At 41.0% G+C, this 21,165-nt stretch overlaps 1 protein-coding gene across 17 annotated transcripts in view; it reads left to right on the top strand.

The window, feature by feature from the left end:
• Bru3 (CUGBP Elav-like family member bruno 3) overlaps positions 1 to 21,165 on the top strand; it is a 570,666-nt gene that overhangs the window by 480,091 nt on the left and 69,410 nt on the right. For 5 of the 17 annotated variants that reach the window (XM_072010382.1, XM_072010371.1, XM_072010372.1 and 2 more), the window contains one exon: positions 13,037 to 13,085. In XM_072010382.1, coding sequence (XP_071866483.1) covers positions 13,037 to 13,085 — 49 coding nt within the window. Of the gene's footprint in view, positions 1 to 3,820; positions 4,481 to 13,036; positions 13,086 to 18,853; positions 18,926 to 18,950; positions 19,599 to 21,165 lie in introns of those variants that run through there. The other 12 variants (XM_072010366.1, XM_072010369.1, XM_072010373.1 and 9 more) reach the window with 7 other exon arrangements.

Here is a 21,165-nt window from a genome sequence, read left to right as displayed (position 1 = left end):
TTTATCACACGAAAAATATAAATATCTCTTGATTAATTAAGTTAATGTACCATACCTTCCATTCTCTGTCCGCATATTCCTAGCTTATACGTATATCGATCGCTTGTCAAAACTGTTAAACTATGCATCTTCGAAACATCGTTAATACCCAAATAAAGAGATCGGTCAATATTTTGCGACGATGAAGAATTGATCACTCGTTGACAGTAATTTTCATTCGCTTCGTTTTCCATTTTGTTCTCTATCGAATTAAGCGAATTAAACCAAACCAGTTTTCAAAAAGACAAATTTATATTTCATTTAATCGGCGTTGTACGAGATCGTACGAGAATTATAACCAAGATTATTACATCGAGGAAAGGTGTTGAAACCTATTCTGTCATATTTCACGGTTGCAAATTGTCTGTCATCCCCCAAAGGGATTGATCGCTTAATCCATAACGCCCCAGATCTCTTACTTTCCATATCAACATTTAAGTTTCCAAGTCCTTTTTAGGTCTCATCTTCTCGAGATGAAGTTCTCCGAAGTCATCAAAAAGCAACGCGGCCTGGTTCGTTCAAGTTTTCCTTACCAACTTTCACTTTGGTCCCTTTCTCTGCCTATTCCCATCTTCTCTCCTATCGCTAAGTAAATATTTTGTCAACAGTTTCGAAAGATGTTGCGTCTCATTGATATTTCCGTTGATAAAGTCAATTTGCACTGTTACAGGCAAAGAAGTAATTTTAGAACGCGAAAATAATATTCCAGTTCTTTTGCATCGCGCGATTAAAGAACGAATAACGAATGGAAGGGTGAATAAATGAATACGATGAAGATTTCAGCTCGCGATAACGCGTTAATTATACCGAGGAGAACGCTCAAAATTGATACTAGGTATTTACACGTTTTTCCTTTATCGTTTCCAATTCTACGGATTGCCCTATTATAATTGGTCGAAACGTTCACTAAACGTAGGATTAAATCGACGAGTTGTCAGTATGAGAAACAGAGAAGGATTTCGCGCTAAATTTTAGGGTTTACAATCCTGCGACAAATAGAAAATCACATTGGAAGTAGTTCCAGTGGCGCGATACGATTCGATGTATCACGTTGATAGACAGATCTTTCGCGCGATATACTTGAACGAGATCGTGCTTCGTTAAAGCCAGTTTCGTCTCCGTGGATCGTTCGTCGTGGCATAGGCCGCACGCTTCATCTACGGCCGAATTGGCGCAGAAGCGGCATAGCACGGCCGCTATCCAAATCCGCCATTATCGGAGCTCTTGCCGCCTCAGTAGGTATCTACTCGTGAAATCGTCGATGGCGGAAAAAAGACGAGGAAGAAGGGCAGAGAAACAGAAGAGAAGGAAGACTGGCTGCTGAACAGCAGAGGACGAAGGAAAACGAAGAAGCTGCGGGAGAGAAAGACAGGCGTAGAACGTCCGTAACGTCGGAAGAGCCGGGAGCAATTTCCGGTGGCTTTTGTGCGCCCTTTAAAAACGCGAGCTACGGGGGATGCCAAGAGGGCGGAGAAAAAGGGTAGCGAGGAGAAGTCGGTAGAGAGTTTTGCGAATGTACGTACGAGTGGTCCTTCTGGACCAACAAATCCCGGGGCAAGAGGGGGGCGGGAGTCGAGAGGTTAACTGCAGGTCCTTTCGCGTTCTTCCTCTCCATTCGCGTGCTTTATATTTCCCTTTTCCTTCGTTGCGTTCTGATCCGAGTTTATCTCCTTATACGGTTCCCAGTTCACGGGAAAACGTATCTCCCAGCGGAATCACACCGATAACGAGGGAAATTTCAATGACCTTCGGTAAAACGAATAACTTCGCTTCAAGATAACACGTCGCCTCGCCGACCAATCTTTCTCATTCCTTCGTTTCTTACAAGTGATAGCAGCAGAGCAGTATAAATAAGAAAATAGCATGCGTTGATTTAACATTAATTTGTATATTCCATTGAAATGCTCATAGTGCTGCCGCAATACGATCACCATCCTTATGAGTTTATCCGAAATTTATCTACTGTTGCAGAAACCGTATGACAAATATCCATCTATCAACTTGTTCACTAAATGAATATTCGATTCTATAGAATGGAAAAGTTACGTCCAACGTTTCTTTCTGCGACATTGCTTATCTGTTGATGGCTTCTCTCTGATGTGATAATGCCATCGATACGATTTCTCTTTTGGGACCTATCGGGGAGAGAAAAAAAAATTATTTCCTCGATATTTTTTATTCCATTTGGAATACATGCATATTTATATGTGCATATTCTATTACATGGTGTAAAAGAAACATTGTTTTCAAGATAGGTAAATTTCTTTAGAAACGTAATACCGCGTCATGACAGAAATATTTGTATCTAAATGTTTGAAATTTCCTATTCTTTCGTTAGATTACTTCTACATTCTTTCATGTTTTGCAAACAAAATCTCAATATTTCTAAAATTCTTGCGATCCAAGTTGAGTTGCGTTGATAACATTTTGTCACCAGAACAAACGAACGTAAAAACTGTACTTTGTTCGTTTGAAACTTTATTGACACCAAGTCATTGATTCCAAAGCAATAATGCAGCGAGCAATTCTATTGCTTTCGAAGTACGTTAAACCGTATTTTCACGGTGAAGCAATCTAGTTGTAGAGATTGTGATTGTCATCTTGCTTTCTGCGAGACGTTCTGGGTTTCAAAGAAAGTTAATAAATTACCAAAAAGACGGAGTATGGTCATACCTGACGTGATACGAACTATTGTACATCAGTTCACAAAGAAAACGAACATGTCGTGATATAGTTCTAAGGATAGCAAAAGCGACGAAACATTCTGACAAACCTGATAGATGAAGGATAACTGAAATTGAAATGGTTATTTTAATTGTTAAAAATGAAGAAAATAATCGAAACAATGTCTTCGGCTAAGAAAGTTGTTCGCATCGAAGGCCGTCGTGATCCGTGCTAATAGATATCATTTCATCTCATCTCACGAAGAAGACCTAAGCCACGAGGAACGTTTTCCTATTACGGCTTCGGTCGGAGTCTCCCTTTTGCGCGTAGGACATGCACGTGTATATATACATATATATATATATATATATATACACATGGTATGTGTGTTTGTGTATAGAGGCACACATATATACTTGTATACCTCCTTTCCAGGGATAGAATCCCGACCCTTAGTACCATCGAAAGCCTTCGCTTGCCTGGCCGTGTCCCGGTTTTCTTTCTTTTTCGGGGACACCAACATGGGGTCCTAGAAAGCGCCCGCGCGCTTCTTTGATTGGCCAAATACTATGGGGTTTCATCGATATAAGACGAGATAGACAGAGACGATCGAAAGAAGAAGGACGGTGGAATCGAAAGGCTCAGTTAGGAAGGAAGACAGAGGGTGAATTACAAGGACAGAAACAGTAGAAGCAGCAAAAGGGAAAAGAGGCGGGGGGAGATTGGTGGCGAGGTGGTTGGACGAGCGGATAGCAAGGGATTTCTAGCAGAATAAGAGAGACAGACGGAAAACGAGAAGGAGGAAGGGACGGCAGGAGGTAGAAAGAAGAGAGAGAGAGAGAGAGAGAGGGAGGGAGGGAGAGAGAGGGAGAGAGAGGGAGAAGGACATATATCGGCTGCTACGAGGGTGCGTGAGCTTTCTCTCAGAGGGTGCGTAGAGTCAAAGAGGGGGACATCGGAAGGAGAAAGGGCCGACAGGGTCGCAGAGGGGCGATGGGCGAGAGGCTAGAAGGGAATAGGAGGGTGGGAGAGAAAAGGAAGAAGGGGGATAGCGGCCGGGAGGGTGGGTAGTGGGGGATGAAAGGGAGAAAACTAGAGGGTGCGTGTAGGCCTGGGGAATCAGTCGCGGACGAGCTGCGTTCGGGGTTTTATCTGTAGCGCTCTGTCCTTCCCGTCTCCTTCGCACTCTCGTCGCGCGTTCTGTCCCTCTTTTTCTATCCCGAAAGGACGTTCCACCACGTACGTACATAGACGCACACGTATACACACACATATTCCCCGGACATTCGTGCGGAAAGCCCGCGCACTTTATTCGTATACGTGTTCGCGGAATATCGTGGCGAAACGTGCACGAAAAAACGAGAAAAGAGAAAGAAGGTGGAAAATAGACGGAGACAGGCTGCCAACCCGGTGCTCCTTTCATGCAGTGGAAAATCGCGGGCGGAAACACGTGCAATATAAAACGACGCTTCGGAGATTCTCGGAGGCGCGCGGATGCGCGACGAATTAAATACGTTCGTGTCGTCCTGCGCCGTGATCGTTGCGTCGCATCGCATTGTACTCGCGTGTCGTCGCACACGACAGTGAATTACGCTTTTATTCGATAGATCTTACTAATTTTACGGTGATATCGCGGGGTTGAGGTGTATTTCATCTCGAGATATCGCCTAGTTTGTTTTCGTTCTTTTTTGCGAGATTGTTTACGCGCAAGCCGAAACTGTCACCAATGGTTCATATAGTGGAAGTTGTATCGTCGCGTCGGAACGACTTACAAATGGTGAGTGAGAATCTTATTCGTGTAAATTAATGCAAATTTTACCAATGTATCTGAGATTGAATTAATCAGATCGATTATTTTCTACGAACGATAATCCGTTGAGGTTCTTGAAGATTAAAGCGATCGCGCGTTAGCTCTTGGCGATAATTCGACGAAGGTGCACCGTGTTATTGAATGAAATCGGGAAATACTTGGAATATTGCGTTTTCCTAAACGCATTAAGAATCAAGAATCTAGTCACGAAATCGTTGGCACAACGTACGAAGCTAACGCAGAAAGTGCGTAACACGGTTGTAAAAATGAGGTGCCGATTCCGGTTATATAGACGTTCCGATAGACGGGTACGAAAATACATGGATCTACGCGAGTTTACGAGCGACCGCGAATTTTCATGCACCGGCCCTCTTTATATCGGTCGCTCGCTCGTTCGCTCACGCATCGAACTCGTAAAAGATTTTCGTGCGTCTGTTTACGCGCGGTTATTTCTGGCGGCATATGCGCAACCGTTACGTTATATGTACCCATATGTTGTACAGGCTGTACGCGGAACGTTTACAATAGTACCTCCTCGCCCCGCTTTTGCATACGTACTGAGCTCGAATGCACGTGTACACGTGTGCACGCATACGTGTCGGAGGGCATTAGGCGCGCGTACGTGTGAGCGCACGCGAAGAAACGCAGCTGCTCGATAGCGGGCGTGTCTACGTTTCGGTTTGCGCTTCAACGTGTTTCACGAATCCCGCGAGTCTTTATCAACCGGCAGATAACGGGGTTGAATCCAACTTCGATCGATCCTATACCTATTACGAAGGGATTTTAAACTCTTCCTTTTTTCGACTTTTATCAAGTGGAACGCGATAAAATGAATTGTTTCCTCCGTTAACTTGAAATTTCCGGCGCTCCTGCCGGATGTGCCAAACGATTTCTCGATGTTTTAATCAAGGTATTGGTTTCTCCGTGTAATTTCGTTCCCCTTCGTGTTCTCGGACGTTTCACACCGTAAAAAGTACTCCCTACATTTTAACTATTGCATCGAGAGCAACGCGTAATAATACGCACACATAAACGAACGAATGTCGACGTTTGAAGCGAAACTTTTTTATAATTTACTAATCTGTGTTTTAACCATTTGGGAAACTATATCGAAAAAGATTCAACGTTTTAACTTGTAGAAACAAACAAATTTCTATCTATCACTGTGTTATCAATTTTCTATGAAAATATGGTTTTTTATAAACATTGTCGTATTTCATCGAATATGAATACATCTCGATGAAATCTATAACGCAATTTCGAAATTCAATTACGATCTATAAATAGAAAACACGATAAATAATCGTTGGGAAGATTTTGCATAGTCTATCGATGTTGCGGAGCACAGAGGAGGATATGCCGTTTTCACGTAATATGCGACCTAGTTGCCGAGCGAAATTTATTATCTCGGATAAACGATGTACCTTCGATCGGTGGCTTCGCGTCCATTTACCTGTCTTCCTGTCGATCGGAGCTTCCTTCGCGTTGACGTTGCCCATCCTATATGTATGGTGTGCGTTTGTGTATCGGAAACGTTGAACAGAACACATGACGGGTTCTCACGAGAAGGCGGATCGGTGTTGATGCAGAGACGTACATCAATTAATGCAGCAGCACACGTGAATGTGCCAGCGCATAACGCCGTGGTAATGTAGCTCGCCACATGGCTCCGCTGCTTTGCTTGGCTCATCAATCCTAAAAGCAGACCACCCGTTCTCCAACTTACCCATCGTGCCGGGCTCGAATGCGACATGTACTACAATATACATCGATATTTATTAAATATTTCGGGAATCACGCGTCACAACATTAATTCTTAATGCGATCAATTATTTCTAACACGTATATTAGTTTGCTTCGAAAAAAGTTTAACGAAAAATTTAGCGCTACCACTCGCTAAACCATCGATTCTATAATTTTCCTGTACAATCGTATACGTAAATGACACGTGTGTTACTTCGTTGTACATTATTTAAAACTACTAATCTATGTGATTTTGTTCGACGGATTGACGGATCAGTTACATTTCACCACATAATTAGATGATATGGTAGCGCAAAGTCCGCAAATGTAAGCCGCGGACCGCATACATGAAAACGAGCCCATGTCAAAAGCAGTGTTAAACGTTTGTGAAAGTCGTGTCGGTGGTTTTCGACCGTCTGTCTGACAGAACACCAGCAACAACACCGCGATCGACGTAGACGTCGATCGGTGTCGTCGCCGTCGGCATCACGAAATAGAGGCACGAATAACGTTTGACATTTAATGCGCACCCAGGCATTGGCTTAGATTAGAATCGGTGAACGGTGATTGGCCTGGGGACGCGAAAGCTCACTCGACTCGAATGCTCTTTCGGCGGGGCTGTAGCCGGCGTTCAAATATTTGTAGAGTGTTAGGGAAAAAAGTGATCGGGAGAGGGTGGGAGTAGGCGAATAAAAAAAAGGAGTGAGAAATTGGATAGGCAGGCGACCGGGTGTTTCGTGCCGAAGAGGCGTGGTTGCGTAAAAAATTCGATGTCGGAACGGTGTATCATATTCTCCCGTGAACATAGTGGAGTTACTCGTTACACGACCAACAATAAGAAATATGTACACAAAGACTTTATCCTTCGTAAAGTATAAGTGCCCACACTTTTTGGCTAAGATGGGGAGACGCGATAAGATATTTTTTGGTCGGTATGTATCTAAGAAACGGTTGAACGATTAGCCGACGTTTTAATTTTTTACTTGTATCACTGACCGACTTTTCGCGCAGGTACAATGTCACTTGCAATTACAAAAGCTGCCAACGCTACAGATATGAAATATTGTTTATGTGAATTATAAATTTCATCGTTAGAAATATAAAAAACAACAACAAGGAATAATTAAACAGAGCGCTAAATATTGATGTAATAATGAAAGAGAGAAATTATATCCGGCAATTATTGCATTCTTATTAATTACAGAAATACCGATATCGCGAAATACAAATTATAATTTTAAAATTGCGTCGTCCATTGAAAGTATTACCGCGCGAGCAAACATTTGCACTTTGAACGATTCGAAAATATACGGACACGAAGAAACTAGATCGAAGTTAAAATTAGAATTCCTTTAAACGAAGAACGACACAAACGATGGGCTGGCTGAAAAATAATTTCCTCGATAAACCGCGTTACCGTCGGTAACGTTAAATCAGGCTAACGCGTGCATTTTTTTGACCATATATTTTCTGACGCCCTCAGCTATGCGCGCGTATAGCTAGCGTTCGTTACACAACGTTACGTTCAATCGTGGCGTACTTCGCGCTTGACAATAAAACGTGAATCCTATTTATAATCACGATGAAAACACGCAAGCAAGCTAGCGTACAGGTAGACAGCCAGGCAATGTTCGAACGCGCTTTGGACGCAGGTGCGTGTTTATTCATACCACGTTGCGTCGTAACCCAGGTTTCAATATGAGTTATCACTGGGCCGAAGTCACATTGTTTGTCAGCATCAAAAAAAAAAGTGACGCTGATAACTCGCTAACCGTGCGATATGACGGGCAAATTCATTTGGCAATTGTACGCAATACTGTCACCGTTGAAACAATAGGAGAATTTTCTCTCTTTCTCTCTCCCTCTCCCTTCCTCTCTCTCTCTCTCTCTCTCTCTCTCTCTCTCTCTCTCTCTTTCTCACACGCGCGATGATTTTCATGATCACTCTCATAGATACGTTCCATTATTGATCGCGTGCAGAAATAGCAACGATTGGTTCTTTAAAAACAGAACAAAATCGTTGCGTGCGCTCGTCGAAATTCGATAGCTTAAATGATTCGATTCATTTTGGAATTTCAATTAATTCACCAATTAGCTCGGCTAGAATCCGTTTAGACGTAATATGCTAGAAGGTAATTCGAACCGCTACGCTCCTCTGTGGCATCCGACGTGAACAGAGAAGAGCATTTGCTTTTGGAGCAGTCGACAAATTAGCTGTATTAGCGGTACAGGCGCGGGTACAGATTTCGCGGAGCACGGTTTCCGGTTGGATACGCGTGCGGCAAATTATTGAAGTTAACTCGAACCCAGCGATGCCTCTGCTGCCGCGCCCGCTGATTTCTCAACTTAAGAGTGCCGATAAACAGGTTTTATCATATCGCCTCTTCCAGATCATACTCCCAACTTTGACTCGCACTTGCGCAACTTTTATCACTTTCTTATGGTTTATGCCTCGATGTTTTTGTCAACTTTGGATATTATTTATTTTACAAAGGAAAAAGAAGAAATATGTACTAAGCACCGAGATACTAGAATATTATTATTTATATGTATACTATATTCTCTTCCTGTTTTATCTTGCTTTGATTTTCCTTATTTTAAATTCAAGCGTACCTATTCCTCTAGGGGGGGGGGCTAATGAATTAGCGATTGAACGTAAAATAAGCTTGATGAAGAAAGAAAGGAAAAATGAACAAAATCGGAGTACTACAGGATGTAATTATACGTGGAGAGCTCACAATGGAAAGAAGAATACATCAATCATAAATTGGGGTGAGCAGACTGTAAGGTATCCTGATATCTGGCTTGTTACACGGTCACGACGGCATTAACTTGCCGAAGGGTAATCAAGTAATGAATACATCGCCGGCGAAGACCGTACGTATATAAATCATGCTGGAGAGGATGCCAGGGGCTACAGAGTGAGCCCTTATCTCCAATCAGTACATTGATTGCACGCAGCCAGGTCAAATACCGGGCTTCGCTCGACGGCTCGGCTCAGACACGATAGCTTATTCAATTTCCGAAGCGGCATTCACCATTCAATTCGGCAGTTATCAGCCTCCACCTATCCTCTATCTGGATTTTGCGTGGCTTTCTAGGAATCGTACTTCCCATAAGAGAAAAGAATTAGGTTATTCGAGACGAAGGATCGAGAGGGGCGAACTACAGAGAGAGAGAGAGAGAGAGAGAGAGAGAGAGAGAGAGAGAGAGAGCAATACAGATATGGTTAATTTAATTGCGTGCCATCAAAGTATTGTCTCGCGACGCTGGAAGAAAGACAAAATACGATGTACACAATTGATCGTACTGTATACCAATTTTATTATCGTCGACAACTTCTATGAAACGATCATCGTTTCGTTCTTATGCGTTATTCTACGAAATGGAATTAAATAGATACGATTACGCGATATATTTCCTAAAGCATATGGCTATTACTCAGCATCTATCCGGTAGAAGCAAGACGCGCTTCCCACAGTGTACGTAGATAATCGAGCTTAATTAATTGCTCGTGATGCGCGCTCTGGGCTGAGCAAACACATTTACTTATTACCATCCATCTTGAGTGGTGCCTCTCAAGGGAATCGATTTTCTAAGTGCACATGGCCGACGATGACACGAATTGTCGAAGAGTCGGCACGTGATCGCAACAAAATCGTTAAATAAAGGTGTGGTCCGTGTTACTCCCCTGTTTTAGCGGGGCTGCATTCTCAACCTTGGAAAGTATTTTTAGATACCATATAAATTTCATGAGTCGTTATCTTTCCATTTGCTCGCAGTATTTCGCAACTTTCTACTGCGTCTATGTATCATAAAGCTAGGAAAATTGACGGCACGTCGATTAATAGAGGAAGTTTGTCGTCGTCGCATTATAATATTTTTCCTGAAAAGATTGGAGCCCTAAAAATATTCCTCGCGATCGTAGTTTTTCGTAAACGACGATATTTTTAAGCTTTAAACTTAGTCGAATTCTTGCTAATTCCGTATACATCGAACAACCTTTTACGCTTCAAGTGGCAGATACGTTTTCTTTACCGCATTACCGCCCATAATCAGTTATGGAATAAATGAAATCAGTTAACCGTCGCTAGACGATGGAAATGAATGTCACATAATCACCAGGGTCTTCGCTAATCGATCGATTATCGAGATACAGCGTTTCTAGTGATTATATCCCAGTGTACAACGTTGACTACGTAAAACCGTGATAAAATTGGTAAAACGATGATGAAACATGCCATTATTTTATATTGCTATAAAGCTACACGAACTTTGTGAGGACGAATCGCGACGCTGATCTTTAAAAAAATAACAGCAAGAACCGATTTATCACACTCCTAATCGTATCGATATCTTCAAAGTCAGTGAACTCGACGAAGTTATTGACTGACATCCATTTTGTACGCTAATCAACTACGGGAGAGAGTGTGGTGACTATTTGGCCATGAAGCCACCGTTAACGAGCGCTAGTTAATACTCGTCTACATTAATCGCCACGTCCATACCACAATACGGACCGTAGAAGTCTCGCTTGGTGATCGTTATTGACTGGTACAGATCCCTTGGGTCGTAAGTGACATTTACACGATGCATACAGCGTTAAACTTCCCTGGAGAACCGAGAGAGGGGCAAAACGTCGTATCTCAGTTCTAGTATCTATACGGACAGAGGGTTCCCCTGACAACGAGACAACAACAAACGCCTAATAGCCAGTGCTGGACTCAAAGTTTAATTTCCTGACTACAGGATAGTGTTTAAAGTGACCTGCAGCCCTTCGTCCTCGCCTCCTTACTCATTGTTCTCCCTCATTATCCGTGAAACTACGCGTCTTCCTGTTTCTGTTCCTTTCCATACCTTCCTTTCTCACTTTCACGGATTTTCCTGTTTATTTAAACTTTACCTGCTGAGACCACGTTCTGTGCCCTCGTCCGCCGACCAACTTAGAAACGGACACAGTGTATAATAACTTCCACGGAGTATTAAACAATAAGCAATGATGACTACCTTCTCCTGAGACGTATCTCATGCTATGTAGTTACATTACAATTTAATCGATCCCTCGATGGTGATCAGAGTTACGAGCTTGTGCGATGGGAGCAATTTATTCCCCATTAGTGAAAATCAGATTGTCAGACGTCCAATGTATGTTAAACCTTGCTTAATGCTTCGTTACGCTTAGAAGGAACAAATTAGATGATACATAATGCATGCATCATACACCGGTATATCGTCATGGGAGGTAATCTAAGTAACACAAAATAAGTAACTCGAAGATAATTATGCCATAAATTGCTGTTTCGATCTAAAAGTACTTAAAGTATTACGTGTAATGCAGGAATATAGTCTTACCGTCGTATCTACTATTATTTTTAACCTACAGTTTCTTTAATTAAGAGGAAAACATTTCCTTTCTACGGATATAGTTCGATAATATTAGAAAGGTTGATGCGAGGATGTACGCTAATAAAATAGAATTTAATTGAAAGACCGAGGAACAACGTACTACGTAACGGACTTTGAACCCGGAAATCTTCGTTGCGCTTGGCGGGTATAGCGTTTGAACGAGATCCACGTGGTCGTGGCACTGACCCCTGCGAAGCAACCCCTCGTGGTATCTGACATGCATACAGCTCGGGGAAAAAGTTTCGGGGTTGCCACGTATATTTCTACCCCAGTGGGTTCTCTCCCCGCTATTCTTGCTGGAGATAGTGCATAATGAAAAAAAACATCGAGTCAGAAGACAGATGGTCACGATGTTCGGTCATATTATGCCCACGTTAAGAAACAGATTCTCGAGCTTGCGATGAAATTTATCGTTCACAGTTGCGTGGCATGTTGTGTTTCATGCCGCTAGCTTTAAAAAAGATACATATCCCTCTTTTATCAAATCATATACCGGAGTTTCTCAATAAAGAGTTCACACATATTTTTATCAACTCGTAACTGGGACTAAAAGAATTAACGAAAGTATATAGAATCGAGCACCTAATCATTAAACTAAGTCGAACAATCTAATTCAAATCTGACGTCTACATTCCTGAAGAAAAATGTAAAGAGGCGGAAAAACAAAATTTCCGTGAACAGTTTCAAGGTAACACACCCCTGGAAGGACCACGGAAGGTTTCAAAGTGACAAAAAGGAAGATCCTGAGACCAAAACAGCCAACCGAAAATAGAAAGAGAAGAGAAGAGGGAGGAAGAGGGAAAGAGAGAAAGTTAGGGTCGTTGCATGGGAGACGGAATCGGAGTACAGTCCCGTGTCCCCCGCGTCATGAATCATGCATTGTCATCCCCTAGGAATGAACTAGAGCGCTCTGTGGTCGCGCGACCCGTCCGACAAATAAACAATGTTATTTGTTCTCTGGGATCTCGACCCATTCGCAGTGGTCCAAAAGATTTCGTGAGGACGGAAGGACGAGTGTCGGAGTTCCGCACTTTCGCAAACCAAAACGGCGAGAGAAAGGATGAGAGAGGATCTCCTTTCCCAGCATCTATTTCTTTATCTCGTTTTAACTCCGCTTCTCTCTCGTGTTCGCCTTCTCTTTGCTCCTCGTCATCATTTTCCATTCGCTACCTTTATTTTCTGACAATCATACCTGTCAACGGCAGGGATGCTGTTTAAACAAGACCGAACGTGACGAAATCTAGAGACATACGTATAACCGAATCTCCATTCACGCGCAAATAAGGAATCCTTTCTTCTGCAGTAAATTAATTGTCCGACCACATTCGTTACACATTACATAATTCTAATCGATTATTTTTCTTTCTGTTGCAGATGAACCGTCCTATTCAAGTCAAGCCGGCGGACAGTGAAAACCGCGGAGGTGAGAACAGGCGATCGAACCAGTATATCTGGCTCTCAGATTTCACTAATAAGATCGAATTTAAGTATAAAGACAATAGTTTTAGAGATATTTGAAATTTTAACCTAGCCGAATGATTAACTTGCGATATTTTTTAGCATATACTTTTGTACGGTACTAATATTTAAAGATTTTTATTAGCATCCAGTGCTAGAATGAAAATTTTCTAGAACATCAACGATTATCTTTTAGCGATGCAACATATACGTAGGACTGATAATTTTAGAAACTTAGCTTCGTAATTCTACTTTGATATTTCCTACATTTCTTGAAAGCCATTAAAGCTTTACCGATGGGGACGGTTATTGTATAGGTTACTACTGAAAACTACAATTCGTTCGCTTATGGTAGCTCAAAATATATAACAAAAGCTGCGTTATCGATCAAAAGCTCCAATAAAAAATAACCGGTTTAATAGCGAGCAATGAAATACTTTTATTGAATTGAAAAGCATTCGCTATAACATGCAGTAATATACGTTAACAACCCATACGTAACTTTCAATCGAGCAAACACAAAAAGGCATGTCCTGATAAAAATTCGTTTCCATATAGTATGCGCATCGTTCTGGAGTTACGTACTATTCATTAATTTCGAGGCATTGCAAATGGCATCGATATATACATGCATATATTCGCGATCGTTTCAATCTTTTACGTTTCCACGCGAGCTAAACTTTATATACATATATTCATCGGTACACGGATGGTGGATTATCGAACCTAACTTATTAAAAAATAAGATAACAATTGCCAGCTTATCAAGTTTACACACGCTGGTTGTAACGGCAGACATAAAGATAAAACACAAATACAGTGAAACAAGTGGCTCTGATATTCATTGGTGCATTTTCCTTAATGGCGCGTTTGTTTTTTCGCTATGCGTCCTCGTCTAATTTTTCTCCGTCACGCCACAAGTTAGACCTTATAAATCATAGGAAATTTACCATCGTTGCTTGCTGCATACGTCTGCGTTTATCGCCTTGATCCGTTGTAGCGCCATGTAACTTCGTGTTAAAAGTTACATATCCCCATATATCTAACTATAATATATTTTTCAAGTCATCCAATCCATTTACTCGCTATATCGATATAGTACGCCATTCTAACAGTACACTAGTTTTTGTTTTACACATCAAAAAAGTACTTCCTCATTTCTAATACTTCTTCTAAATTCTAAATTCTTATTAAATTAAAAAAATTTTTTGAACTAAATTTTAGAACACGAAATTTACTTGGTCCGCTAACGATAAAGAATCGATGTTTCAAGATTAGCAACGGTAATATTTTGAAAACAAGTTCATCGTTTTGCCGTACGAACTTTCAACTATGAAAATACGATCGTACAAATAATTGTCGCAATTTTATCTGAACGAAATATGTACATATAGGGTGTTCTGTGCAAGTTTGCATTACAACTTTATAATTTTATAATTCCAGTTTGCATAACATTAGTACCTAATCATGAATACTCGGATAAGCGTAAAATTTAATCAAATATATTATGCACGTGCGCGTGTCTCTCCTTTTATGAGAATTAAATAATTGATGTTTATAAAACAATTTAGATGATTAATTTCCATGAAATATCATACCATCTTCTGTCAATATTAACTTCGCTTATTTAAATTATATATTTGTACTTTCTCATGTGGATTTTATCATTCGTTTTTGTCGGATAACGAGTTCAACAACTGACGACTGAAGACTGACGACTTCTAAATTTTCTAAATATAATACTTAAAGAAAGATATCAAACAGTTGAATAAGATTTAAATGATCGCGTAAGACATTGCGAGAAAGCTCTATTTTTACTGTATTTTTACCCATATCCTTATTGTTGCCGTTCAAATGCCATGAAATGCGACGAAATCCGGCGAAGATATTTGCACGCATAATGGAATATTGCGAATAAGCCGTCCAAATATCGGTTCCCAAAATTCACGGAAACATGAACCCAAAGAACGTTGTACCGAGCAATTCGGTGAAGTTGATGCTGGCCCTCGAAATCGTTCGCTCAAACGGGTCTGAATAGAAACGCGCACGAGAAGTAAATCGCGCAAAGGGCGGAAGGAGATCACGAGCAACCTAGGGGAAAGGGTGGAGCAAAGTATATGAGAAGACGGAGAAAGAGGCAGACGAAAGGATGTAGTATTCAAGGAGAGATACCGAAGAAGGAGGAAAGCGGGTTAGAGAGTGGCGTGCACGAAAAGGGGGAGGTAGTAGATGAGGGGGGGCGTAATTCATATGCTAATCTGGCGTAGATGCCATTGTAATCTCCGGTCGCCTGCCTCGATGTGGCCCCACAAAGCCCCAGCTTGACGCGGATGCAGGAGGAGTGATCCAGAGCTTAACGCTGTCACTGCTTCTGCTTCTACCATCTTACTGCAACCGGTATACCCCAACGTACATCACGCATCTGCGTAGTCGCAGACTTCAATCACTGTGTTATTGAATTTCGCCAACGACGACGATCCGTCTTCGATCCTCCCGCGACGTCATCTAGCGACGCCGCGCCCGGTATCCTTTTGTCGTCGCGTATCTATATCTTCGTCCCGCTGTATGTTGTGCTATTCTTACGTGTCATCGCAGCCGTGGGATTGTCTTTGAAAAGATACCCCATTCGCCTCTGCAAAGTGAATATGAAGAATTTCTAACGCTACTTCAAAGAAATGATACGCCAGGCAAAAAGACAAAATCGACGTTCAATTTTATACGAAGCATCTTGCAGTCAAACGTTATATTTCTTGATACGATCTAAGCGTAAGTAACGTTGAAGCGGACATTTCATATATTACAACCTAGTACGTGAATTCTACTTTGAAACATTTTCTTATCAAAGATGTGTAATGTATTCTTTTGCACTCCGAGGCTTGAACGAATCGATTTTGATCAACAAACCTTCGACGTCGGTATTTTTTTTCGGTGTTTTTATTTATATTTCGCTGGCGCAGAACGGCGGACGATCGAACCAACTGCTCGTAAAGATGATTCGAACAGTAAGAAACCTAAGTATGATTGATCGTCTCGCAAAAGCAGCCGGAATTAAGTGTACAACGACGAAAACAGATTTGAGAAATGCGTATCTCGCACGGAAGTTGTGCACGAACCCAAGGGTAGCCGAAGTTCCTGCGAGTGGATAAGGGTAGCTGGTGTACTAGAGCAGCTAGTTGAGCAAGTAGATAAGTTTCGATCCCTCGGCGATCCACCTTGCTTCCACCGCCATCACTCGCCCTACTATGTTCGAGCAGATAAACGTATCCTAGGATATCGGGACTCTCGAAAGCTGCCTTCATTGCTGGCAACTTCGAGTTAGCCGACGTGACGCAAGCGCCTCGGTCCGAAGCCGTTGCAAGAAATCCTTACGGATTATGAGAGGACGACGTGCTTCTTCGCAGTCCAGGGAAACGATGTGTCGTAAATAGCTACGGCGTGGGATAAAGTTACGTATGGGTCAGTAATTATAGCATACTTAACAACCGGAAGCTTGTTATGAACGGACAAATTTATACTGAATTAAATTAACAACCGGTAGTCCTAAATTCGGTTGAAAGTTTCACTATCTAACTTTTTACAGAATTTTTGCATGATCAAAAGTTTCTTTGTTAACCGCGCCTACGGTTCTAAAAATTCCGTGGTATATCTGATTATACTATATATGATGTACCTCTATATGTAATTATTATTGGCTATTATATCTCCAACAGAATCAAGATCTTGCGTTTTTAGACACTACGATATTCTTGGGATGCCTACGTATAATTTCATGCACGAACTGTAAGTGAAAACCGTGTAATTAAAGGTTTCGGAATTATCATTAAAAATAAACATATTGATATAAGCATTAGAAACGCTTGAATGAAAATTGCACAACTCGTTTTGAAGTTTGTTCAGATCGTTCCATACATAATTCTCGAGGACCTTTAGAAAAACAAAAGTTTCGAAATATCGGAGAACCGATCGATTAGAAATAAAAATTGCACCGTAAGCTTCGTTGGGTATTATCATAAAAAGAAGGTGTCAGTGAGCGTTCTTTCTCCTGCTGAACAAAAATAGCGAAAGAATACGCACAAATGCTTGGGGAATTTTACGCGATGATATATAACATGTAATCTTTAAACATCGCTCGAATCAATGTTGCCTTTTTAAGGACACTATCGAACAAAATGTTAATTAATACATATAGTACGCTTCAACTGCTTTTCTACTAAATTCACCAAGGTGACGAGAACACGATTTACCTTCAATTTTTCCACGTTTCCCAATATCATTTTCTTCGCCGCTTAATCGAATCAACGCGATAATAGCAGCAGATTAAGAAAAAAAAAAAAAAAATTGAAAGAAAAGTTCATTGTGTTAGCGAACTGGTGCGATAAAAGGAAGCACGGTGTCAAACAGTATGTTCGTTTTGTTCTCCGAGTCCGGCGAGAAGATAATTTCCCGAGGGTTAATTCCTTCCTCGATTTCTTGAAGGTCTTAGCCGAGAAAAGGGAACGCGAAGGGCACGTTAACACTTAGCTTGAGCGACAAAGGTCCAATTCTCGGTCCCCACGGTGTCCTGGCACGACAATGGGAACAAACGCTCGATGAAAAGTACTCGGGGCTAAAGGAACGGGAATTCCCTGTCAAGGAATGGCGGGAGGAAGTGTGAGAAAGTGAAGGAGGGTAGGCGAGAATGGGCAGGGTGGACGAAGGGGTAAGAATCCGTGGAGAACAGGGATGCAACGAGGCTGCAAGTCAGGCGAGAATCTAATTTCCCGAGACAAATCCTTAAATGTGCCCTGGAGCCTGGCTGGAAGGCGCGAGTCAAGCCAGCAGCTGGAATGAGCTCGCGTCTAGCAGCCGCGACGACGACCTTTAACTTGGTTCGCCAATTTTGCATCTCCATAACCTCGCGAGAACGCGTCATTAAGTTCATTCACGCGGGAAACGCGGTGAATCGAAAGCACGATCCGCTGCCACGTTATCCAAGGAATGTAAAATTTTGCGATAAAACAGTTACGCCCGACTGAAATTCTCCCTCCCAACTGTATTTTCGACTTTCAAATTTCCGGTTAATGCGAATATTGTTCCGTAATTGGAAGGTGATTCTTAAACCTACGAACAGAAGCCTGATTTTCGGAAATTTCAGCTTATACGTAAGGTACACGACTGATAATATGTGTGTGTTATTTGAAAATTTGACCTCTTAGTATATAATGAAAACGTTTGCACGTGAAACAATGAATTCATGGTTTCAAGAACTTTTCAAATGACTTATGTATTTCTTTTCGTATCATGCAACAATTCATAATCTTTGGATCCACGTCAAGCGTATTGTTATATTCAAGTAGATTTTAACGTTTCTCATATGATTTCAGTGCCGAATCTACTACATAACATTCTTCGAACATCGTGAAATGTTAATACATAATATCTGTTAAATTATCATAATAAATTAATCATCTGTTTCTTTCATTTAGCGATAATATCTAATCTGATATTGCGGACGATATTTATAGTATAAATTGTCTGTGGATCGTTAGGATGTGATACGACTTTCCATCGGAACGATCGGGATAAACGAAATATGCCAGATCGTACAGTCAGGCTAAAGAGAACACACTCGATTGAGCATCAGCAGAGAGGGCGTGTCGAATAGTGTTGCAAGGATACATATAGGCAACGACGACAACGAATGGTGTACTTTTGGGCCCAATGGCATTTCTTTGTTTCTGTTCTGTATTCCAGAGTGCATGATGGACGACGGGAGCACCAGTGCCATCTTCTGGAAGTAGGAGGCACCGGTGGCGGCCGCTGAAGGTAACTTCGACTTCCAGGAGATAGCTAGCTTCCTTCCAGTACCTCTATTCTTCTTCTCCGCAAATCGGCAGAAGGAGAACTTCTCTAAGAGAAAAAAGAAAGAAAAGAAAACGAATTTTCCTCTCTCATCACGCCATCACCGCTGATTCAGCCAGCACAGCTCGCCGCAAAGTTCATTTTGCTGCTCGCTAGTGTTTGACCCACAAATCCCGGCATTCCTTTACGAACTTCCCGTCCCTTCTTCTTCTACGCTACTCTCCAATTTCTTAACCCAACGCACAACCGGCATATATCTATCAAAATTCCGAATACCGCAGGAAAAATATATTTTCCGTTTCGTCGAATTTTTCTCAAAATTACAAATTTTCCTTTCGATAAAAATTGACGAATTGGCTTTAAAAGCACCGGCCATGACTCATGGACGTATCTCACATTTGTTGCCAATCGTTCTTTCGATTTTTCCTTTTTACGATAAAATTTTCTGCTCCTTGCCTACATCTTAAAAAAGCGTAGATCTTTCAGAAAAAAAGATATTCCTACCATTCGATTTTCGCGTAATTCGATCGACGAACGTGTCTTCCGCTGAACACCATTCTCCGTTTCGAACTGCCGTTCCGTTTTTCCTAATCCATTTCATCCAAAAACACGGATATACAACGTGATACACTATAAGGTATTATAAATGATGTGCGTGCCCACATGCGTGAACCTTTATTTAGTAGCCGTAAACTTGTCGTTCGTGTTTTTGTTCTAGTTATTGCGCACAGGCGTTATCACACTGTTCAAACCTCGTTATCGCGGTATCCGCGTGGATGCTCTTAGAATCCTTGAATATCCCGCAAATTAATCTGGCCAGTCATTCCGCTTATTAAGGGAAGAAAGAAAATTGGTTTGGAAAAATGAATGATGTCTAGTGCGATCTTAGAGCGTCTACCGACCGTATCATACAGAGAACCTCTTTTTTTATTCCGAAGGCCGAGTATGTCGTGTACCTCGTAAAATCCAGGCTCCTTAATTAATTCCAAATCCAATTTCACCTTATCCGTTCGTATGGGCAACCACCTTAAGCGTATATATATATAGACAACGTATATATATACACTCTATACCGCTCTTTACAGCTATGACCATAAAATAGTGGCTCGCTCGTTGGATGTGTTGTCTCGTTCGTTGTCGATGTGTTTTTTATCACCTTTGTAAATATTTTCTAATTATGATGTCAGCTACGTTTCTCTTATTGTATTACTTAGATATGATTCTATATGAAAACTTTTTTACCTCCTTCCTCCCTTCCGATCCTCCTACCATGTTCCCAAAAAATCTTCATCAATTTCCTATTTGCCACGTCTTTTGTCACGTAGTCCCAGTCGATTTTGCACACCTACGATTACTTATTATCATTATTATACAGGGGTACACGTACACACAGGATACACATTCAGTGCAGATATTTCTAAGAAAGAACATTTTTATATCACTGTCGACTGTTAAATTGATTGGTCTATATCGACGGGCGAGGCAGGAAAAAAAATGAAAATTTTCAAAAATTTGCAAAAATTTGCAAAAATTTGCAAAACCAGACTTACCGAATTCAGACAGTCATAAGTCGTATTTGTACAGAATTATGTCAAACGAATCGCTAAACTTTAGAATGGTAACATACAACAGTATGAAAGCAAACTGTTTCCCTAGCTTTGTAACTAAAAAAGACCTTTGTATTCGGTAATTTTATAAGATATATTTTTCTCATTTGTCAGTAGTGTAATTACCATATATGTCTATTTAAGAAAACAATGAAAGTAATAATTTTCCTTTTTTGCGATATAAATTTTATATGGTCTTTTGAACCTTGTGATACAAAGTGGTATTTGATCTTCATTGTTCAGATAATGCGTCATAATCTTTTCTTTCTACTAAATCCGTGCAATTATCGTTCTTGCAAATAATAGCATTATAAATACGAGTCGTGTATTGCATAAAAATTGCTAGTAACATCGAGATTCGTGGCTCGATTAGTAGTATTAAAGTTTTAGTACATTCAACAATCGTTATCGCGTAAATTTACACTGATTAAAAGAAATCAACAATATTTTCAATAAGTTTAATCTAATCTTTCCTCGCAATCGGTCGAGTCTACATGACAAATTAGAGACAGCTATAATTTGGAAAGAAACGTTCCTTCTACATAGGTCTTTTTTAGATTTTTAGAGTATATAGATTGAACCCTAAAAAGTTTAGCG

The sequence above is a fragment of the Bombus fervidus genome, chromosome 9, assembly GCF_041682495.2.
Source record: "Bombus fervidus isolate BK054 chromosome 9, iyBomFerv1, whole genome shotgun sequence".
NCBI lineage: Eukaryota > Metazoa > Arthropoda > Insecta > Hymenoptera > Apidae > Bombus > Bombus fervidus.
Note: the sequence above shows the minus strand (reverse complement) of the source record. Positions and strands in the feature narration are given on the sequence as shown.